At 50.5% G+C, this 20,954-nt stretch overlaps 4 protein-coding genes across 4 annotated transcripts; 2 read left to right on the plus strand and 2 right to left on the minus strand.

Annotated features, from left to right (window-relative positions):
• Positions 1 to 4,220: 4,220 nt before the first annotated feature.
• On the plus strand, positions 4,221 to 4,702 carry MRS44_018764 (uncharacterized protein; the record flags this gene model as incomplete). Its single annotated transcript, XM_065615272.1, has 2 exons — positions 4,221 to 4,471; positions 4,531 to 4,702. 2 exons carry the CDS (start codon positions 4,221 to 4,223, stop codon positions 4,700 to 4,702), a joined length of 423 nt encoding a protein of 140 aa, XP_065471344.1.
• A 3,774-nt stretch (positions 4,703 to 8,476) lies between these two features.
• On the minus strand, positions 8,477 to 13,464 carry MRS44_018765 (uncharacterized protein; the record flags this gene model as incomplete). Its single annotated transcript, XM_065615273.1, has 11 exons — positions 8,477 to 8,496; positions 8,550 to 8,828; positions 9,130 to 9,496; positions 9,553 to 10,142; positions 10,269 to 10,318; positions 10,378 to 10,476; positions 10,568 to 10,766; positions 11,368 to 11,593; positions 11,980 to 12,314; positions 12,387 to 12,600; positions 13,261 to 13,464. The coding sequence occupies 11 exons, from the start codon at positions 13,462 to 13,464 to the stop codon at positions 8,477 to 8,479; spliced, it is 2,583 nt and encodes an 860-aa protein (XP_065471345.1).
• A 697-nt stretch (positions 13,465 to 14,161) lies between these two features.
• On the minus strand, positions 14,162 to 14,959 carry MRS44_018766 (uncharacterized protein; the record flags this gene model as incomplete). Its single annotated transcript, XM_046271930.2, has 1 exon — positions 14,162 to 14,959. One exon carries the CDS (start codon positions 14,957 to 14,959, stop codon positions 14,162 to 14,164), a length of 798 nt encoding a protein of 265 aa, XP_046123509.2.
• Positions 14,960 to 18,210: 3,251 nt separating this feature from the next.
• On the plus strand, positions 18,211 to 19,611 carry MRS44_018767 (uncharacterized protein; the record flags this gene model as incomplete). Its single annotated transcript, XM_065615274.1, has 6 exons — positions 18,211 to 18,266; positions 18,318 to 18,365; positions 18,438 to 18,567; positions 18,730 to 18,813; positions 18,876 to 19,362; positions 19,424 to 19,611. 6 exons carry the CDS (start codon positions 18,211 to 18,213, stop codon positions 19,609 to 19,611), a joined length of 993 nt encoding a protein of 330 aa, XP_065471346.1.
• Positions 19,612 to 20,954: the final 1,343 nt, after the last annotated feature.

Here is a 20,954-nt window from a genome sequence, read left to right on the forward strand (position 1 = left end):
TTGCCCACGTTTGTGCTCTCGTCGTGTGGAATAGGCCCTAGAGAGGCATGACTCGTCTTCTGTCTTGCTAGGATATCAATCGCTGGCATTGAAGGAGGATTCGACATGGCAATGCAATCCGGAAATGCACTTTTTATAGCGTCATAGACAAGATATCGGGAAGCCTATGACTTTATGGTATCAGCCACTTGAACAGAATACAGGCAACTGGATTCTTACCTCCAATTCCATGGCATCTCTCTCATTTCCCGGTGCGCAGATGATATCCGTCAGTCTCAGCTTTATCGACTGGTTCAGCATGCTCTGCTTCAGTCCACCTTCTGGCATTTCGATGCCAGAAATAAGCTGACCAGTAGTTACTGATCGAAACGAGTCTTCATTGTCAACTCGCTGCTCCTTGGCATGTTCCATCTGCTCGAAGTTGTCGTATGCAGTGACGACTGTTGGCTGCTGTCCTCTCGAGGTCACTTCTCCGGCGGCTACATCTGACTGTCTCTTTACGGCGCGCAAAACCGTCTGGTAAGAGCTGCAGAGCCCAAGCCGGCACAGAGCTTCCAGTTGTCTTCTTTTGACACCTTTGGAGTGTAGATATAGACCCATTTGTAACTGGAAACCTGATGCCTCTTTCAGATGCATTGAGCGGCACATCACTGCCAGTATAGTGATGAGACATCCTTGTTGTGGGCTATACTGCTCTTCATTGCCAGCCGAATTGACATGCCATGGCAACATTGCGGGACGGAGAATGCTCATGAGTAACGGACAACTATCATCTGCAGCCTTGATGACTTTGCCCATGTTCAGTCGTGTGAAGGCGCCGGCTTCTGCTTGCTGTGTTGCTCGAAAGGGTGGCATCTCGCATAGCTTCTTCACCTCCCGCCGCAAGTTGACACGCCCGACATCAAGGTGAGAGATGAGGCGATAGCGGGCACATACCTGGCTATCGTCCGCCGAGTCATTGTCTCCCATATATATCTTCAAGACCGCCGGATCCTCATATGCCGCCTTAGAAAATGCAGCTCTTCTCTTGCCACTGGCTGCGCCTTTAGCTGTCGACAGTGCTTTGACAAAATCGCCAATGCTGAAGTATAGGTCATCTCGCATATATTTGATAGCCAGCTCCAGCTTTTCGTCATTGCTACGTGCAGACTGTCGGGCAGATGTATTGGGTTCGACGAAGGCAGGCGGACTGCTCATCGCCGGGAGGGAGGAAAGAGGTGACGTGGGCGGCTCTATGTCGATATCCATGTCGATATCCATGTCAAGAACTAACTTGTCGCGGCGTCGTGAAGGCGAATTGACGGCTTCAACAGGCGGCGTGTCACGTTCTCAATAATACGCAGTGATGTAGATGTAGTCACGGTGACGAAGCATTATTCCATACAAATTTACAGTTGTGGGCTCAGGCCCTCTGGGAGCCATTACCCCTTTAGGGAAGGCGTCGCGCTGTTAAGCGCGCCCAGTGGGTCTGAGTGCCTGAGGTAAATAGGTTTCTACGGTTGTTGGTCACGTGATTATTGCAAAGGCATGGCAATTTTACAGTCTGGCCAACATTTGAGGATCTGATCTTTTTTTGAGGCTTTTCACGGAATCTGAGCTTGACTGGAGATCACAGGAATAAAATAATTAATTCGCCTCAAAATAAGACCTAATGTCTGCCGAGCGCGGATTCCGGCATGTTATGATTCGACATGGTTGGGTTAGGGGAATGGCCCAGCTGAAATGTGGGGGCCCTCGCGTACCGGAATGGCTTACAGTAGGTAGCAGGACGGATGACTCGCACTGTCGACTTGAACCCCACTCCTCCAGATTTGGTCCCTGGCCACTGGGTACCTTTGGTACTCAAAGCTACCTATAGCTGTGGATCTGGGTTGCTTACTGGCCGATTATCAGGTCAAATTTGGACGGAATGCCTGCTTACAATGTACCTTCATGTATCTCACGGTCACTCTTCTTGGCCTGACAAAGAGCATGTTATTGTGGAGAGGACGCTCTAGGTGCTCAATACTGTATACTAGCCGAAGATAGTTCTTCCTTGAGCCAGACTTTCGGGCGTAGGCTGGCCGAAGATAGTTCCTCCCCGACTTAGACGGGGATAGCTCCTCTTGGTTCTTTCGCAAATCCAAATCGTGCTGGTTGAGGTCTTCAGGCCGCTCCCGAACTGTATGGTTGGTAGGGTCGAAGTCATTGAGACTGGGGATAGGGCCAATAGAGGAAGCTTGAAGATTGTCTGCCTGGTCCTGAGCGTTCATGGTGTCGCGACGTGGGGATTTTCGACAAAACTGCAATGCATGTAAATGATTAAATCGTGGACAAAAGTGGCATTCTGCCTTGATGGACAAGTCGTGATCGGCCGCAGATATACATACTACAAGGCAGCCGTTTTTGACCACAAGCGCTTCACTTGCACGGTTTTTTTTTTCTTCTTTTTTCCTCGTGGGACAACAAGACCAAAATCTACCGTAATGGGCGTGCAATGGATCCCATTGTATGAAGCGCGCACATCCTTACCGAAACCAGCAAGGGCGGTGGGTTTTGTTGTCACGTAGACGCCTGCAGTGCGCAGGGATCGGGATGCATTACATTACGGCCGAAATGGCGCGTGCGACGTTCTGGTTTGGCTACATGAGGTCAATTTCAGCCACCGTCCATTCAGTCGCGCCAAGGCTGACAGCAGGCGGGACAAACATCCGACATTGAGCTTTCCAGGAATGTTAACCACCTTCGATACGTGCATGATCGGACACCCTAGTAGGCCGATAAGCCAAAATTGGTCGGCTTGAGGGCGCAGTAGGTTTTACAAGCTTGACAAGTTTTACAACGGCTGCTGGATTGCAGGTTTCTCGCAATTGCCTCATTTGGCATTTTGGCTGGTTCAAGTGTGGATAAACCAGCCGAAAGATGCATTGCTGGATGAGCTATGTGAAGAGCTCATTCGGCTGTTGCATTCCACGCTTCGCGCTAGAATTTGGCCATTTGCGTTCAGCCCCTCCAACTCCACAACTCCGTCACGCACAGAGAGCCCTTTTCAACCGCTCAATGACCCATAGGGGCTTCATTTGAGAGGATCAGACTCGTAGCGCCGCGTGGTTTGGGCAATTTCAGGGCTTGCATTTTAGTATCGTACATTTTTGACCTCGTGGTCAAGCTACTGGAACGTCTGGGGAAATTTTCCGCCATGGGAGCAAGTAACATGGCGGCGCGATCATGCAGGTATTCCATGCAGCTATGGCGTGCGGAACATGTCGTGCAGGTATGGACATGCAGGAATGGCAGCCGACCTGAATCCTTGCAGAGCCCGCACGGATCAGCGGGGCGGTATATCACTCAACGGTCGCGAAACGTCTGCGGAAGGATCCGTTCCTGTCAACGAGTAAGCGAGGAACGAGTCGTACCCGATCCCTTTTTCGGCGCTTTGACGAAGAGCGAAAACCTTGGATTTTTCAGTGGGGAAACAAAAGGTGATTTCCGCGCCCTTTGCATCTGTCCAATTCAGTCCGATCGGCTTCGTGTCTAAGTGACCTATCAACTTCAACATTATCGGGCCATCTGCATCGATTTGTCATTTCGTAGCCACATTTAACATTATTGCAGCTGATTCCCGACGTGATGATCAGGTCCGCTTGTCACACTCGAAGTGGCTCTAGCTTCTATTGGATCCACTCTAATTTCAGCACCTCTCCACTCGGGGCGCACCAGACGAGCCCCGCGGTACGGCAGGACCAAACGTGGCAATCATCGGCCGGCGCGCAACGGACGGCCGGCCTGGCACTAACTAGTACCCACCCTGGCTGCCCGGGGAACAATAGTGGCCGTTTCTTGCCTTTTGGATCTGAGCAACAGAGATGAGCAGGTAATGGAATGATGCATGGGCACGATATCAGGCAGTTGATGGACAAAAGGCTCGCACCTTGTTTTACCCACAATCGCAGGTTCCGCGCCGATGTACGAGTCACCATCTGCTCCTTTTGAGTGGTAGAACAATACGAGACAAACAGCTGTTCGAGCCTGCCAAGAGCCATTTCCCATCGGGCTGGACCTCGGTGGTTACCCCTTGTTGCACCTGTTGGTCGCTGCCACCGTTAGCGTTTCAGGCCCGTGGGTGTATATTTCGAGTGCTGCCGAGCACCTTTGATGATCGAAGAATTTCACCCGCAGTTTCTCATGTCCGCTCTCTCTAATCATCGTTTTCATTCCCAATTTCGACTGCGCGTCTCATCATGAAATATCCTCCGCGAAGACATCGCCATAGGGCCCATGTCTCTCGAGCGCAACCATACACCACAACCCAGTATCGGATAGCCCAGAGGCTACGTAGACCCAATGTTTGGTCTCGTCGCCGACAGTACCGACAGTTTGCGGGCCCACCCCAGTCGACTCATCTGAGGCAAAGGATAGTTGCCCGGCTTGATCCGCAGTCTCCAGCTTACCGGCCGGCAGGAGACGAAAGTCCCGGCTACCAAGATGAAAGGTTCGTTTTATACCAGCATAGAGAGCCTCTCTAATATGCACGAGCTGAACAAATCGTAGAGGCAACTATGGTGAGGGTTTTGTCGGTAACTACGGTGACGACTTTGTCGGCGACTATGGCGACGGTTTTGTCGGCGACTACGGCGAGGAGAATGCGTGTCAGGATCATCCGGAGCTGGAGCAGCGCATGAACCAGATTATTGAGATTGCCAGGGTACAAAGCAAACAGTGATTCTCCCAACAAAAAAAACCCTTCCCCTCTGGATTGGCCTTAGCTTCACTTTGACGTATCGTGCGCTGACACTTCATTTCTTTAGAATTCATGACATAGACAAAACGTCAGTACTTTGGATAGGTCGAGTGATCTCGATTTCTTGCCTCTATATGCTAACCATTATACCGGGCAGAACGAGGGAATTGGTTCAGCAGTACGTAGTCGCCTTCGGCTCCTTCCCCCCTTCCCCCCGGGTCGCCGCTCCTGCTGACGATTGAGTTGGATAGAATGAGGGAAGTAGTACAACAGTAAGTATCGACCTTGAACTTCTGCTTTGCCTTTTTTTTCTGACATGGTTGCCTGCAGGGTTTCGACAATGCGCGAGGAGTGAGTGATATCTTTCATCTCAAAGGAAATATATTGAGACGCTGAACGTTTGTAGAGCACGAGAACTGCCGAATAATTTAGTTGAGAACATCTTGCTGCCCCTTTTTCAGACAGCCGAGACTCTATTGCAAGGAGAACAAGACCAAGTGCGTCACTCCGTGACGGGAGAACATGCAACAATGGACCCTGTCGAGATGTCCATTAAAGGCAGCGAACCTCGTTGCTAAAGACCATATGATAGTCAGATATTATGATGCTGTGGCCAACAGAGGGTTGCTCTTTTTTTCTTGCGTTTTTTGTTTATGTAGCCGAGGAATCGATATCGATGCCTCGTGTCGTGTCGGTGGCACATTCTCAGACAAGGACCTTCAAGTGACGTAACCCTATCCAGGGTAGGATATACCCTAACTCATCGAGTAGGTTCATGATAGGGTTACCTCGATGCCTCGCGATTTCAGAATGAGCTCTCTCCACTTCCTAGGATGAGATATGCATCAGTTCAAATGGAGCTACAGATAAAGGGAAATAGGTGTTTTGGTGGCGATGTCTGGATGCTTGAATTGTCTTTTCCTTCTTTGCCTCCATTTTTTGATCACTCATTACGTGGAACATCAAATGAGTTTACCTAGGCATCGACTTGGTTGTGTTTGGGCTGTCACTGCTTCACAAAAACCAGAAACGATTTTAGCAGAGTAGACTTTTGAAGATTTAATGGTATAAAGAAGGATGGCCCTTGTCTTCCGAGGCATGGCATTGATCGTGTGCAGGCCAAGATATCTTAGCACCTTGATTGATTGACCGTCCCTCTTCATGTCCTGGCACTTCAGCAACAAGAATTAGACCAACCAGTATTTGACGTGATTGCGAGAAGGGCTACTGATGCGGATGAAGATGATGCCATCCATGGTATATCGCAACGCTAGAGGCTCCCTCAAGGAGCATCCAAAAGTGATTCGCTCTTGCGCAAGGACGTTTCATCACGTGATAAGCTGCTTTCAACCTGCCCGCTCGCGCTCTCAGTCGATCCTCTTGTGGCAGGGAAAGCGTCGAAAATTGATGCAAGGGTGTTGGGATGGCGTGCATGTGCTTCGGGGAGAAAATGTAAATTTCCGCCATGAGTATCCACTCACCCGCTGCTGAAAATTTTGGTCAAAACACGGACAAATGCGGTGCTGAAGTCATTTGCCGACGTCGAGCGCTTCTTCCGGCCACCTCAATTGAAGACGCGAATGGTGGGTCCGCTCGTACAGAAAATTGGCGGCCGATTTGGCGGTTTTCCTCCCACTCCTCAGACAGGAATGTTGGGCTCATTTGGGACGTTTGGGACGTTTGGCGCGTTTGGGACACTCTGCGCACTCGGCCAGAAGGTCGCGCTAGGCCAGAAAATTGGCGGCCGATTTGGCCGTTTTCCCTCCGTCTCCCCTTAGCGTCATGACTGATTAAATATCTCCCGCATCCTCCCATCATGCCTCCGGATCTTCTTTCCCTTTTCCCTCAACGCGTTCCTGCAGGACTTTCCCTGCGAGGAAAAGCAGGAACGCGTTGGAAGACCTTGTGCTGCATCACGAACCTTGAATGGCCCAAAACTGAGGCCCCGACCCAAGTCACTGACCCATTCAACGGCAATCGAGATGTGTGGACAAGGTCGAGACCTAGGCATGCCTGGGTGGACGAAGCGGGAGCGGGTGAGGCGCAAGCCAAGGCCGTGATGACGCGAGGTCCCACTTGCAGCTGCCGATGAGGCGAGCTGGAAGAAGAACGGGCTAGCAACGATGTTGCTGGTTCGGATGGAGTCACAGGACTCGGAGCAATGCTCTCAAGCCGATGACGATTGAGCGCTGCTCTCAGGAGGCTACTACTATATTTCAGCCCACGACGATTGCTGCTTTTACCAGGCTACATTTAAGCCCACGACGATTGCTGCTCTTAACAGGCTACTACTATATTTCAGCCCATGACGATTGCTGCTTTTACCAGGCTACTACTATATTTCAGCCCACGACGATTGCTGCTTTTACCAGGCTACATTTCAGCCCACGACGATTGCTGCTTTTACCAGGCTACATTTCAGCCCACGACGATTGCTGCTTTTACCAGGCTACATTTCAGCCCACGACGATTGCTGCTCTTAACAGGCTACTACTATATTTCAGCCCACGACGATTGCTGCTTTTACCAGGCTACATTTCAGCCCACGACGATTGCTGCTTTTACCAGGCTACTACTACATTTAAGCCCACGACGATTGCTGCTCTTAACAGGCTACTACTATATTTCAGCCCATGACGATTGCTGCTTTTACCAGGCTACTACTATATTTCAGCCCACGACGATTGCTGCTTTTACCAGGCTACATTTCAGCCCACGACGATTGCTGCTCTTACCAGGCTACATTTAAGCCCATGACGATTGCGCTGCTTATTCATAGGCCTTAAGTTTTTTTTTCCCTTGCCTAATAAAAGACGGCAAGAGGCTTTTTTTTTTTTTTTTTTCTTGAAACATTTTCTATCATTTCCATATGCGATCGAACGTGAATTCCCGTAGTGTCTTTCCATCTAACTGGCCAAAGAAGCCACACTAACCAGCACGAGCCGATCGTGTGAACATGTAATGCGTAAGCTTCTGTAAATAATGTCATACGTGCAAAATTAGATATGCCCTCCAGCGGTCCAATGCTCGCTTTTCGGCCTACTGTGATAACTCATTGTAGACTTACAGGACCGGCACTGACATCGACGGAATCCGGCCAATGTTCTTAGACGATGGTTAAATTAGAATCGAATGAAATATTGCCCTTTAGCATATCTGCGTGTTATTATATCTTCTTCTCTAGTGCTGCTAACTCTGCTAGTTTGACATCATCGCTGCTCTCTCCATAAGCTGACATCATATCAGGAGAACGTTTTATCCGGATATCAGGGTTATTTTATCATATCAAATATCATATGAGGATAGGCAAGTCTGGATGAGGCCAAAAGCTTCACTCGGTCGTTCTGGGGCGGTGTATATTGGACATCAGCGAACGGTGTATCTTCCTCTCAGACGACCGACAAAAACGGCCCTCCGTCTACTTGTCTAGAAAAGCCGCCGTGGTGGAACGGCGATTCGCAACTCCCCCAACCAGTTCGCCTCGATAAGCTCCCACCGTCCTCTCCGCAAAAAAAAAAAAAAAAAAAAAGATATATAAGATCGGTTACTCTAAGCCCTGTGCCAGACAATTGGTTCCGTAGGGATCATTGGTGACACCAGTCGATTGATGAGAATTATCTATAGAACAAAAGAAACCGAACAGCCATGTGTTCGGGCATAGCTATATAAGCTCATTTCGTTAGGATTATGCGACAGGCCAGATGTAAAACCGGATAGTAAAGCTACATCCGGCCACACGGATGTTATACGACACCCTCAGACGAATCCATTGATTCCTGGATGAGATCGGTAATTTGGTTGATATAGGCCCTCGGACGAGTTCACTTACTCTTGGATGGGATCGATTGATCTAAGCCCTCAGACAAGTTCCTTGACTCCTGGACGGTATTACTGAGGCAAAGGAGATCCGAAAGCATTCGGGGAGGATTGGAAGGGTATTGAAGCACAGCCAGTACGCTGGAGGCCGAAAAGGACAAAATCGTTGTCCAACCTCCGGGGTGGACCCACCACTCGCGTCTTGGCAGGCGGACGTCGGCAAATGACTTCTTCATCTGCGCTTGTTTGATGTCCTTATCAAGTTTGGTAAGAGGATCGCTAATTGGTGAGGCTAGCACGAGTTAGACAGCCCTAGAAAATCATGATGCTTCCGGGCTGGCTCTCACAACACGAATGCCGAAATCATAAGCGGGGTTGGAGACGTCACCGTGCCGTCGTTTCTGATATTGATATGGTGTGCTAGATCTAGATCTAGTTCTAAGCGTGGATATTGTCCGCCACTTTGCGTGTATTATTGATGATTCTGCGTTTGCCTTTCTACCCAGCTTTCCTAAGAGCATTGAATTTCGGATCTCGACATCCCGTCCTACATAGTGATTGGCTCGCCGATCACGACGCCCCTTCCTCCATACCGGAAGCGATGTTTCTGTACCTCGAGTTTGGATAGTGAAGCCAGTTGTCGGTGTTGTCAAGCACCTCTAGCGATTGGAAGCTCGTCTCGAGGAGCGATGCCGATCCGCTCTTGTCGGCGGAAGCCTCCCAGAACATGGCCCCACCCAAGCCCAGTTGCTTCAGATAGGCGACTTTCTGCTGCACAGCCTCCGGCGGATCAAAGGATATGAGCTCGCGTGTAGTGGCATCGTAGCTGTAATGCGCATGGGCCACGGGGTCGAAGCCCGGCACAGCCCCGTCCTTGGGCAGCGCGCTGTAGTCCCAGACGCCCTTCTCCCAGCTGCCGAAGCCCACATCGACGAATGGTTCACCGAGTCCTGCAGTTCCCTGGAACGAACGACCGTAGATGGGCATCCCGAGAACGAGTTTCTCAGCCGGTACACCAGCGTCAAGATAAGCTCTGACGGGCGCCATCGGTGTTGAAGGGGGTGGGCATCGGGTTCTTCGTCGTTGGCGTAGAGGTTGGCGTTATGACCGGTGTGGGTGCTCCACGATCCGGCGTAGTCGTAGGCCATCAGGTTGATGTAGTCAAGAATTTGGGCAAGGTCGGCCAAGTGGAGCTTGCTGTAGTGCTCAAATCCCGCTGGGGCGGCTATGGAAAGCTGGAAGCGATGGCCCGAGGCAAACTCGGCTGCATACGAGTCCAGCTCGTCTCGTACGGCCTTCAAGAGGAGGACCATGTTGGTGGCATCATCCTCGTTGGCTGGGTATTCCCAATCGATGTCGACGCCGTCGAAACCCCAGTCCTTCATTAGGGTGACTGCAGACTTCGCAAAGGTGGCTCGTGTGGTGGTGCTACTGGCGACCGCGGCAAAATTCGCGGACCAGGTCCAGCCGCCGATGGAGAGCATGACCTTGAGCTTTCGATTGGCTTTTTTGAGGAGATAGAGCTGTTTGATGCATCCGTAGGCATTATCGTTGCCTTCGGCCCAAGCTTGAGCAGCGCAAAGGGGACGTGTAAGCGAAAAGGGAACTTTTTCCTTTGTGATAGACGTAGAAAGACGAAGGTGAAAATAAATTGGAGGAAAGAGATAGTGAGACATTGGAAGACAGCAAAAAAAAAAAAAGGGGGAGAGGGAGAAAAGGGAGTATTACTTACAATCGCCTGCGTAATGCTTCTCGAGATCGGCGTAGGTATCTTCTGTATAGCTTTGACAGAACAGCAATTAGCAATCCGCAACACGCACACCTCACCGATAAGCACATACACTGTCCCATCCACTTGAACATTCATAAAGGCGTAGAGAATGTGCGTCAGACGCGAGACCGGGAGGTCTTGAGGGTGATAATCCCTCTGGTAGATGCCCCTGTGATGGGTAGTTTGTTAGCCTCGCTTCCGTCCCTCTCGCTCCCATGCCCCCCCCCCCTAAACCTGACGCCCAAGTCTGCATAACCTACCAGTTGACAAAATAGACCATGTTGACGTAGCTGGTGCCGCGTTTCAGAGGCTCGAGCTGATGTCGCTGCAAGACATCGGGCTCTGCCAGACTCAACACGCTTTGGAGCGTGATCAGCAACGAGATCAGCTTGAAGCGGGTGAGGAAACATAACTGCGATCGGAAAATGAGGTGGAGGCTGCTGTGAGATGCTCGGTCGTCTGCAAACTAAAAAGCTGCGGTCCTGCAATTGTATATGTATAGGTATTTAGCTGAGAAGAAGGGAACCGCGCGGCTAGGCAGCCTCCTGAAGCTATAGATCTCGACCGTCTTGGGAAATTGGTTGAGGATAGGCCGGCCCATTTAGGACGGTTGCCCAATCCCCAAAGACACCTGCCACTCGCCATATTCGCCCCGGAATCTTCATTTTTGGACGTACATTATTACGCGACATCTGTTTTTCTTCTAGCATCTAAGGCATCTGAGGGCTGTCGTGTTAAGCCTTTCGAGTTCACCTGGCCGTCAAAGGGGCATTTTTGTCGCATGAGTTCCAGCAGCCTCCACCATGCAGGTTGGTGCGTAGGAGACGAGAACATCGGAGGCTACCCGGTACAGCATGACATCAGCTACCGACTCGCCAGTTTGTATTTTCACTATCATGCCCAGCAATCATCTAAATCCTGCTATTGTGTGGTGCTGTAGAAGCATTGGCATAGAGCATGGTTCCAGCCTCACCAGGCAGGTCGGACAGTGCAATGCATAAGCCGCAAGCCCTGTATGTTCCGGGAGTCAGAGGCGGGATGATATGCACGATAACCTAACATGAAATAGTGTCGATGTTGGCGGTGTTTCGAGGACGGGCCTCTTGCACGGCATGGTCAAGGCTTCGAGGGTTCAGCGGGCTCCCGTTGACGGAGAAATAACGGGAGATGGGATCACTGGAGTCGTAGGTGCGCCATCTGACATTTGTAGCTGCTCTCTGGCGCCAAAGTTGGCAAGGTTTTTCCTTGACCCAAGGCGCTACGACGAGGATCACGGTGCAGGCGCCCTGCAAGGAGTTGTGCTGAGCATTTGGTTGGACGCGCAGCGGACGGAGGAGACACAGCTTGCCTCTCATAATGTCCCAACGACAGCAGAGAGAAAGGAAGAGGGCGAACTCGATATCTAAACTACATCTTGCCGTTCCTTAGACCTCTAAAGTTTAGCTTGCAGGAGATAAATATCAAATGCATTTATCAACGAGAACGAAGGGTTCTATTCTATTCGTTCGCCTGGGAACTTTTCTAGCCTGCCGTACGTCCATGCTCTTGTCCTGAGGCGCTATTCACCGGCCTCTATTGAAGGTTGGGACTCCGTCGCCATCTCGGACCTGAGATGGTCCGCCACCTGTTGCGAATTAGACGAGGTACTGAGGCGGCATAGAGAGAAGCGTACAATGGCATCCAGGCTTGGAACATCCTGGCCTTCCGGAATGTGCATTGCACAGACCCATTTGTGGCGGATGGGATTCCTGTAGACTAGGACACAGGCGGTATGACCGTATACTCCGAATTCAACGCTCTTTTTCGTAAGCGTGCGGCCCCTCTTTCTGATAATGGCCTTTTGTCTGTCATCATGCTGGTATAAGCTCTCGGTTACGGCAAGGGGCGGCTCGGTTGAGGTCGGAAAGCAGGTCTCGGGATCTCGGGTTCGGGCTCCCGTTTCACTACCGTCAGACAGCGCCTTTTGTCTCTGGTAATTCCGATGTTGGCGTCCTGCTTTCTTTTGACCTACACAAGGTCAGTCACATAATTCCTAAAATCGATCGTAAAATCCCTACCGCGCCAGACTTTGCCACGGACGAGTCAGCCGATGGCAACGGCATCGGACGAAGCCTGCCAGCGCGTCTTGTATGGTAGCCTTTGGGCTGCAAAACCAACTCCTCGGCTGCTGCATCCGGCTGGTCTGGAGGGGGAAAGCTTGTTGAAGTCGCCAGAGAGGCGAGCGATATGCCCTTGGTCTCCATTGGGAGAAAACAGTTCTGAAGCCAATCTCTGCATCGTCGAAAGCAGCGTTCTACATAAGTAAAGTAAGTAAAATTTTCAGGCTTACTTACTTACTTACTAACGAAATCCTTACTTACTTGCCACCGCGAACTATTTACTTACTTTACTCACTTACTTGCAAGTAAAGTGGATCCATGTACAATAACCAATCATCGTAGAGCGTGGTATCCCGATCCACCCTGGGCTTTGCCCAGGAAATCGCATTACTGCGTGCCCAGTTTCTGAGGCATTGCAATGCCTCCACAGTAACCCAGTGCAAGGCGTTCGTTTATGAAGATATGGTGAGCTTTGCGGCACTGAAAACACGTTCATTTTCGCTGGACATGGCTGAGATAGAAACTAAGTCCATAGCCATATTGAATAACCGAGGGAACTGAGTCTTGCGGCCAAGCCACCATTGCAGCAATTACGACCCAAAACATTCATTCACTTACTGCCGTAAAACCTCCAGGGCGGATGGGCGGGGCTTGCGGTTTTGCCCCACTTACTTGGATCTTACTTGCTTACTTGCTTCTTGGAGGCTTTACTTACTTACTTGGCTGCCGGGCTTACTTACTTACTTATTACTTACTTACTTGGTTACTTACTTGCAATTACTTTACTTATGTAGAACGCTGGTCGAAAGGCCGAATAGGTTGATCAGATCCCCAATAATCTTTCCCACGAGTACCTCCATTCCGTGATCGTAGGCTTCTTGCTTCTGCGCCCTTGTGGCAGCGTGATTGAGCTCTAGTTCCTTGATTTGTCGGCCATCCGAAAGTAGTGCCAGCTGAACTAGCGATATGTCATCTTGGGGAAGGGTCGAGAGCAAACTGTTCCAATCTTCTCCTCGAACGATCTCGAAGAATGGCCAACTCGTCGTGAAACGCAGCATCGGGCTCATGAATCCCTTTGAGATCTTGATCCCAGTTGGAGATTGAATCCTGCAACCTGACGGCACGACTCGAGCAGGCCATGATGTTCGGATGATGGGCTTCAAGGAAGGGAGTGGCCTCGAGCATCGCCCTGTATCAGACTAGGTTGGTCGGGTGTTTTTTTTTTTTTTTTTTCTTTTTAGGTTCCTAAGCGCCGCCGAAAATTCACAAGTTGTGGCGCGGTATTTCACTTATTTGCATGAGAAGTCAGGGCCTACTTGGACGATCTGCTTTGTCAATAAAGCCAAAAATAGACGCGCCGGACGACTTGGTCCATTTTCGGCTGTGGATCAAGGTGCTGGAGAGTGTGGAGACGATAGGCGCTTGCAGATGCGCTTGGTATGATGGCGTAGGATACTGTAACAACACGACAAGTTACGGAAATGACAACTGCAGCCCCCCTTCTGTTTATACATTTGAGATTATTACATTAAACTCTACACCCGTGTGAGGCGAGAGTTTGCTGGCCTTTCTGTCACATTCTCTACACCAGTCCTCACGCTGCCGACTAGTCCGAGCTGGCCGCAAAAAAAAAAATCCCATGGTGCATTATTAGATACGACGGTACCAGGAGCAGTGTTATGCTATTGTCCGCAGCCATCCTCCCTCATTGAGGCCCCCGGAATGGCCGCGAGGCATTCCATAAAACGCCTCGGGTTATGCATAGTGAATGAGTGAGAAACCTGGCGACGAGCTCCGAAGCATCGGATCGTGCAAGGAGGGCTGGCTGCATCGTGGTGTAAGAAGCTTCACTCGGGGCGCATCCCTGCGGCCGTAGAAAACCCTCACTGCCTGGCTTGGTGGATCTCCCCTCAAAAGCAGTCCAACGTGACTAAACTTGCTATCTTGAGAGCCAGTGGCAGGCTCATCCGCTAATTCTGCAAGGGCTCGCGCGATTTGTGAAACTTCGTGGCGACCCAAGTGTCCTACGCCTTCGATGGGGTGCGGAGGAATGACGACGGTGACTGTTTCGAGGCACGGGATATTCGAGAGAGCGACGAAAATCCCCATCAAGTTTACATTCGGCAGGACGAGAAAAGCAACATGCTGTATGCGAGGTATCATGTTCCCATGAGCATGGAGTCCCCTTGCTAGCTCCGCACCAGAGCGTGGAATGCCCTGCAGCAGGCATATTGTGCGCTCGAGGCACATATTGACGGGAAAGTACTCCGAGAAGCAACAGCTGATCATGGTCCACTCAATAGACGCTTCTTTACATGCTAGAGCCACTGTAGATGCTCCAGATCGCTGGACAACCTCGCACTTTGGAGGGAGACCGTTGCCTACTTGGCTTGCATCGTCTGTCGTGATAGATACCACCGACACATCTGCTTTCCATAGAGCTATTCTCCATATTCGGCATCTTATTTCAGGCGGTAGGAAAGGAAACTTGGGGAAGGACGTTGTGGTGGAGACGAGCCTCGGTCCTACCTTTGGGGCCTCGCCAGTCTTCATTATTGCCACTTCAGGTTGGATAGTGCGTGACTGGTAGTCAGACACAAGGCCGTTTGAATGAATCTGGTTTATGAGACGGAGGGAGTGTTACTGGCCGTGACGAAGAAAGGCCGAGAAGGCTTTCTGGGGCCCTGTTTGTGCCCGGATCAAGAGGTGCACCTGGGCGAGCCCGTGGAATTTATAAGTGTGAAGCGCAGAGTGGATGGAAAAAACTGGTAGTACTAGGATCAATTGGGATTCTGGGGGCTGCTGGTCAACAAGATGCAGATCCCAGAATGTGTGGTCCGTAGACGGCCTTGAACTGATGAACCGCGACTGCAACAAAGAAAAGTAGATAACACCCGACAAAGCACGACCCCTGGTCCGCACTAGAATAGCCTTCCGATACTTTAGGTGATGTAAAAATCATACAAGATTTGTGATAAACTGAGCAACCATTGATACCAGAGGAGGGTGCTGATATAATACGAGGTTTCTATACGGCCGTCGTATCTTGAGATGTGAGATGCATTCAATTGTGAAGCGTAACATGCAATCGAGGGGAATATCCTCTGGTATATCTCACCGCTGGAAGGATACCGGTACTAGTTATCATACATGGAGGAGGCTGCAGCGTCGCTGTGGGTTCTCAATCGTATTGTTAACATCATAATTTGGCTTATGAGCCAGTTTGACTTTTGCTCCTCATCATCATCATCATCATCATCATCTCTCTCTCTCTCTCCATTGCATTTCTCGCCTACTGCGCCCTTTCCTTCCCCGACGTGCGGCTAGGCCCGGTCACATGACCAATCAAGCCCATTCACGACCTCCTTGCTACTTTCTAAAGCCACCGCCTTAACCCTTATGCCATGCGCTTTCCGTGTTTTTTTGCTGGAATAACTCGCTTTGTTGAATCGGAGTGATGGGCGTGAAGAGTGAGATACGTCAGGCGGAATAGACGGGCAGAGGGAGTCCGTCCATCCGGGATGGCGGCTCTATCTACACTCTCTTCCAAAGCCATCTGATATGTGGGAGGTGATGTATCCTGATCTGTCTGGCATGACCGGTGGGCATACTGTGCGACTCCCATCCCATTTATCCTTTCAACTTGAAGGCTGAGATGGCTCGAATCGTGGTTGGATATGCTTGTATTCTGTCCATTCCCGGTGCGGGCAAGCTCAGACTGAGTCTTCAACCGGGGATTGGTCGCGATCTGATTTTCCACATCCATTCTATATCTTGCCGGAGTTTCTTCTGTCGTGTATCTTTTGCGTTTGCATCCTGTTTTGATTCGCGTCCAGACTGAGCCATACCAAGCCGAAGAATACCAGGCATTCCCGTCCCCTCCGTGGCAGGTGGAATGCGAAGCAAGTGCGCGGGAACCAAGCCACATTGAACAGGATGACACGAGAACAACAGGCCAGCAAAGGGCGAGTATCGGGGTGGCGATAATGGCAAGGCTTCGCAGGCAAATGTCTACCCTCAGGCGCGGCCATTTGTGAGCAGCATTGACGAAAAGTATATGGGCGGCCAATATGGCGACTCAGACCACCCCAGTCAGACCGGCCTGTCCGGTCTGACGGTCTGACGAGAATTGGCCGGTCTGTCGGTCTGCGGTCTGTCAGACGGACTCAGACGGTCTGCCAGACGGTCTGTCTGTTAGCCACACTGGTTGATACATCATACGCGCCATCCCTGCAAGGGATTGACTTGGCCAACCACCTGTAAAACCCTAGCCACCTATGAGGGTAGGTCCCTCACCCCTGACCACTGACCTAGCGGCAGATAAATAGGGAAGCAAAATCAAATTAGTATCCTGTAGGTCTCAGTCCTGCTGCCACCTGTTGGTTTCACATTGCTTTTGACATCCCTCAAACAACCGGAGGGACCTCCGCGATGGCGCCTTGGCATCTTTCCTCGGGGTCGCAAGAAAAAAGCAAGTACGTCGACTAAGAGGTTGCAAACGGAAACCGGCATAAAGATAACGATACCGTTCGGCTGCGGCAATGGAGATTATCACAATGCCAATTCAGGGACCGAAACCACATGTTCTACGCAATTACGTCAAGAGCTTACTTGATAAGTCCGTCATTGGAAAGGGACATCGGCAGTCGTGCACAAAAGAACGTTGAAATTGTACCCCCCTTTTTATCGCCAATGGTGCTACGTCCGTCCTTCACTTGGGATCCGGCATTTGTCTTGATACGGACACTATCACATGGAAAACGCCTTCCACGATTACGACAGTATCGAGCCATCGATGTATTCGTGCATAGGCTCCGAGACCAAGCCCACATTGACACGCGATGATGTTCATCTGCCCGTCTAGAAACAACGGGACAAAATTGATAACAGATATCAGTCCAGACCGCCTATGAAGCTGGTGACGTTTCCAACGCCAGCGGACGGGGCAATAGCATTAGCTCTTAAGAACATCACGAGCACAAGTAGGTTAAACCAGCTTGTTTTGCCTGAACGTCGGAAACATCTTGGAATCTGAGTGAGAATTGATGCTGATGGGGATGGCGGAACTGGGGGGTAGCGAACCTCTGGTGCTGGGCGGGAAGAGGTAACCACCGATGTACCCTTCTCTCGTAACCGTTAGGTACAATGGTTGACTTATAGCCAGTAGGAAGCAACCCCGGCGACAGCGGCGGTAGTTGGTCAGCAAACCAGTGACAGCAATCAGCGCTCACTGTCTGAGCGCTCCATAATGACGACCGGTGACGTTTGACTGAGCTGTTCTGCCGTATTGAAAACCATGATTGCAGTGGGTGCAGAAGTGATAGACCATTTCCCGGTGCCCCTCTAACTCGCCACTGATTAAGAGGGTCGTCATCGATTGAGCAGTCGAGATAGATGTGGTGGCTCTCAGAGTCCCGCACGTGCTGCTGCAGGCTGCCAAATGGCCTTTCACGCCTTGTGAAATAGGCATGGCGGCTTGAATTGCGTATGTTGCTCAAACGCCGCAGATACGAAACCCTGCCATAAATTTGGCAGTACTATCACGATAAGTAAAAGCAAATAGCAAATGTAACCGTTCACAAATGCACACGGATGATGGGCGAATGCTATGACATATGCCTGTGTATACAAATACTCTGCCTTCGCTTTCAATCTGTTTTCACAAAATCCAACCCAACCAGCCGCCTCTGTGGACGACCAATATTGCAACCGCCCGCCCTTAATCTTTCCCTCATCCTCGGGCTTTTTTTCTTTTCCCTCCTTTCCTCCCTCTCCATGGATACAACGACAATTTTATTATCGCCATGGCCGAGTTCGTCCACACCCAGATCCTGGGCACGACATTTGAGATAACGTCGAGGTAGCGAGCCTGAGAAATGGCACGCTGTTGCGGTGGTTAATTGGACCCTAGATATTCGGAACCACAACCTGTGGGATTGGGAGCATTTGGGCTCGTCTGGTACGTGACTGATTTGTTGATTGCGAACAGCGACTTCTGGGGAGTGTGATAATGGTTTAAACCCTCACTTAGCTCCGCGCGAGACCAGCTTACGAATCAAAACGTCGCCATCAAGAAGGTCACGAAGCCTTTCACCACGCCCTTCTTGGCTAAGCAGACATACCGAGAACTGAAGTTGCTGAAGCGCCTCAAGCACGAAAATGTACGCTCCAGTCTCCCACCACCCGCTGGCGCTTGCTGCTGACTCCCCCCTGGGTGATCTCTCTCAGCGACGTTTTCATCTCCCCAGTCGAGGATATGTATGTCCAGCGGCGGCATTGCTTGGCCAGCCTACTAATTGTTCAATAGCTACTTTGTTACAGAGCTTCTCGCTACGGATCTGCATCGGTTATTAACATCAAAACCGCTCGAGAAACCGTACATCCAGTACTTCCTCTACCAGATCATGGTATGCATGCCTGGCAGAGGCTTATCCAACCAATCGTGCAACCTCGCTGATAATGGCGGCAGCGGGGCCTGAAGTATGTGCACTCCGCTGGTGTTGTCCATCGAGACCTCAAACCCAGCAATATCCTCATCAACGAGAACTGTGATTTGAAAATCTGCGATTTTGGGTCTGCGCGGACAGAGGATCCCCTGATGACCGGCTACGTCTCGACGCGATATTATCGGGCCCCAGAGGTCATGCTTACATGGCGAAGGTATAACGCAGAGATCGACATTTGGAGCGCGGGATGCATCTTTGCCGAAATGCTTGAGGGGAAGCCCCTCTTCCCCGGCAAGGACCACTTGCACCAGTACTCAATTATCACAGAGCTTCTGGGAACTCCTCCTAAAGATTTCATCAGCACCATCGCAGCCGAGTCTGTAGGTATTCCCAAGAACCAGTGGAGCGGTATAGTATTCAAGTTGAGGCAGACGCTGCGGTTTGTCGAGTCCTTACCGAAGCGCGAGCGACACCCCCTCAAGAACAAATTCAAGAACGCCGAATTTTCGGGTGAGATTCAGGAGTTATCCATCCTCTCTCCAGCGTCTGACGGTCTGACTGAACATCCCAGCCCTGGAACTCCTTGATAAGATGCTCGTTTTCGACCCCAAAAAGCGAATAACAGCCACCGAAGCTCTAGCCCACCAATACCTCGTCTCCTACCACGATCCCACCGACGAGCCTGTTGCGCACGCGAAGTTCGACTGGAGCTTTGACGAGGCTGGCCTGCCTATGGATACATGGAAGATTATGATGTGACCCTAATAGCCACCAAACTCGCCGACACCCTGGTTGACTGACGAGATTCATAGATACTCGGAGATGCTTGATCGTCGCCATGTCACATGACATTTAGAGATCAAGGGCATCGTTTGCCGAAATTGAGGGAGTTCGCCAGCTGGTTCTGAGTATGTCTCAACATCAGTGATGGAAACCCAATCCACGACTCCAACGTAATTGATCAATATATTGACCTCGATCAATCTGCATCTCAATCCACGAACGCTTCGATTATATAATCCATCAATCCACAGAACCCGCCCGTTGATTGAGATGCGGACATACGTTAACGCTAGTCGGGGCGATCATAGCTTGGCGCAGAGGCCCTCTAGGGGTCCCATGTGGGCGAAATAATATCCGTCCTTGTCAGACAATTGGTTCCGCAGGGATCATTAGTGGCACCAGTCAATTGATGAGAATTATCTAAAGAACAAATGAAATTGAACAGCCATGTGTTCCGGCACAGCTATTTAAGCTCATGTCGTTAGGATTGGGGTCCTTGATGCGACAAGCCGGATGTGAAACCGGAGACACGACTCCAAAGTACGGGCCGCGTTTCACATCCAGTCGCACGAACCTAGTGGTGATATGCGACACATATTTACTAGTAGCAAGTTTCTAACTGCGTTGAAGGCATTTGGTTTGCGAAATTTTCTTGGTTCGGTACTAGGATATTTGGGACTCATCGGGCGTATATGAAACATATGAAACCGACTGAAACATATGAAACTGGGGGAGTTACAGTTTCATATGAAACCGGGTCCAGGGACTGTTTCAGTTTCATATGAAACAGTATGAAACAACACGCGTGGCTATCCAGCACTGCTCTGTGATATCAAAAGGGCTTGAAGCCCAGGAGTCAAAGATAGCCTCGCTGAGCGCAAGAATCACCAGTCTGGAGGAGGAAGTCGGCCGGTTGAGTAGAGGCAAGAAGAGAAAGGCCATACCCAATCCTAACAAGAAGTTCATGACATTGGCCGAGGCTCTAATTGCTGGTGACACTATTTCCGAGCCAAACCAAGCAACTGCAGAGGCAGATGTGTCAAGCTCCGGAGACCTTCACTTACTGTTGGAGGAAACTTGTCAAGATCGGGATGTTGGAATGAGGCCAAAATTAGGCAAGGATCACGATGAACGTGAACGACCTCAACTAGCATCAGGCAGCAGCCTGCTGCCTATGAGATCAACAGATTGAACACAAGTATAAGAGACCAACCTTCGTCGCTCCTTAGATGGGGGGGACAATACAATCGACACTGATCTTTTATTTTCAATGTCTGCATTCGTGTATCAGTGCTAGGTTGACAAGATGCTGTTGAGGA

The sequence above is a fragment of the Fusarium solani genome (genome assembly GCF_023522795.1).
Source record: "Fusarium solani strain SB1 chromosome Unknown bctg00000017, whole genome shotgun sequence".
NCBI classification, from domain to species: domain Eukaryota; kingdom Fungi; phylum Ascomycota; class Sordariomycetes; order Hypocreales; family Nectriaceae; genus Fusarium; species Fusarium solani.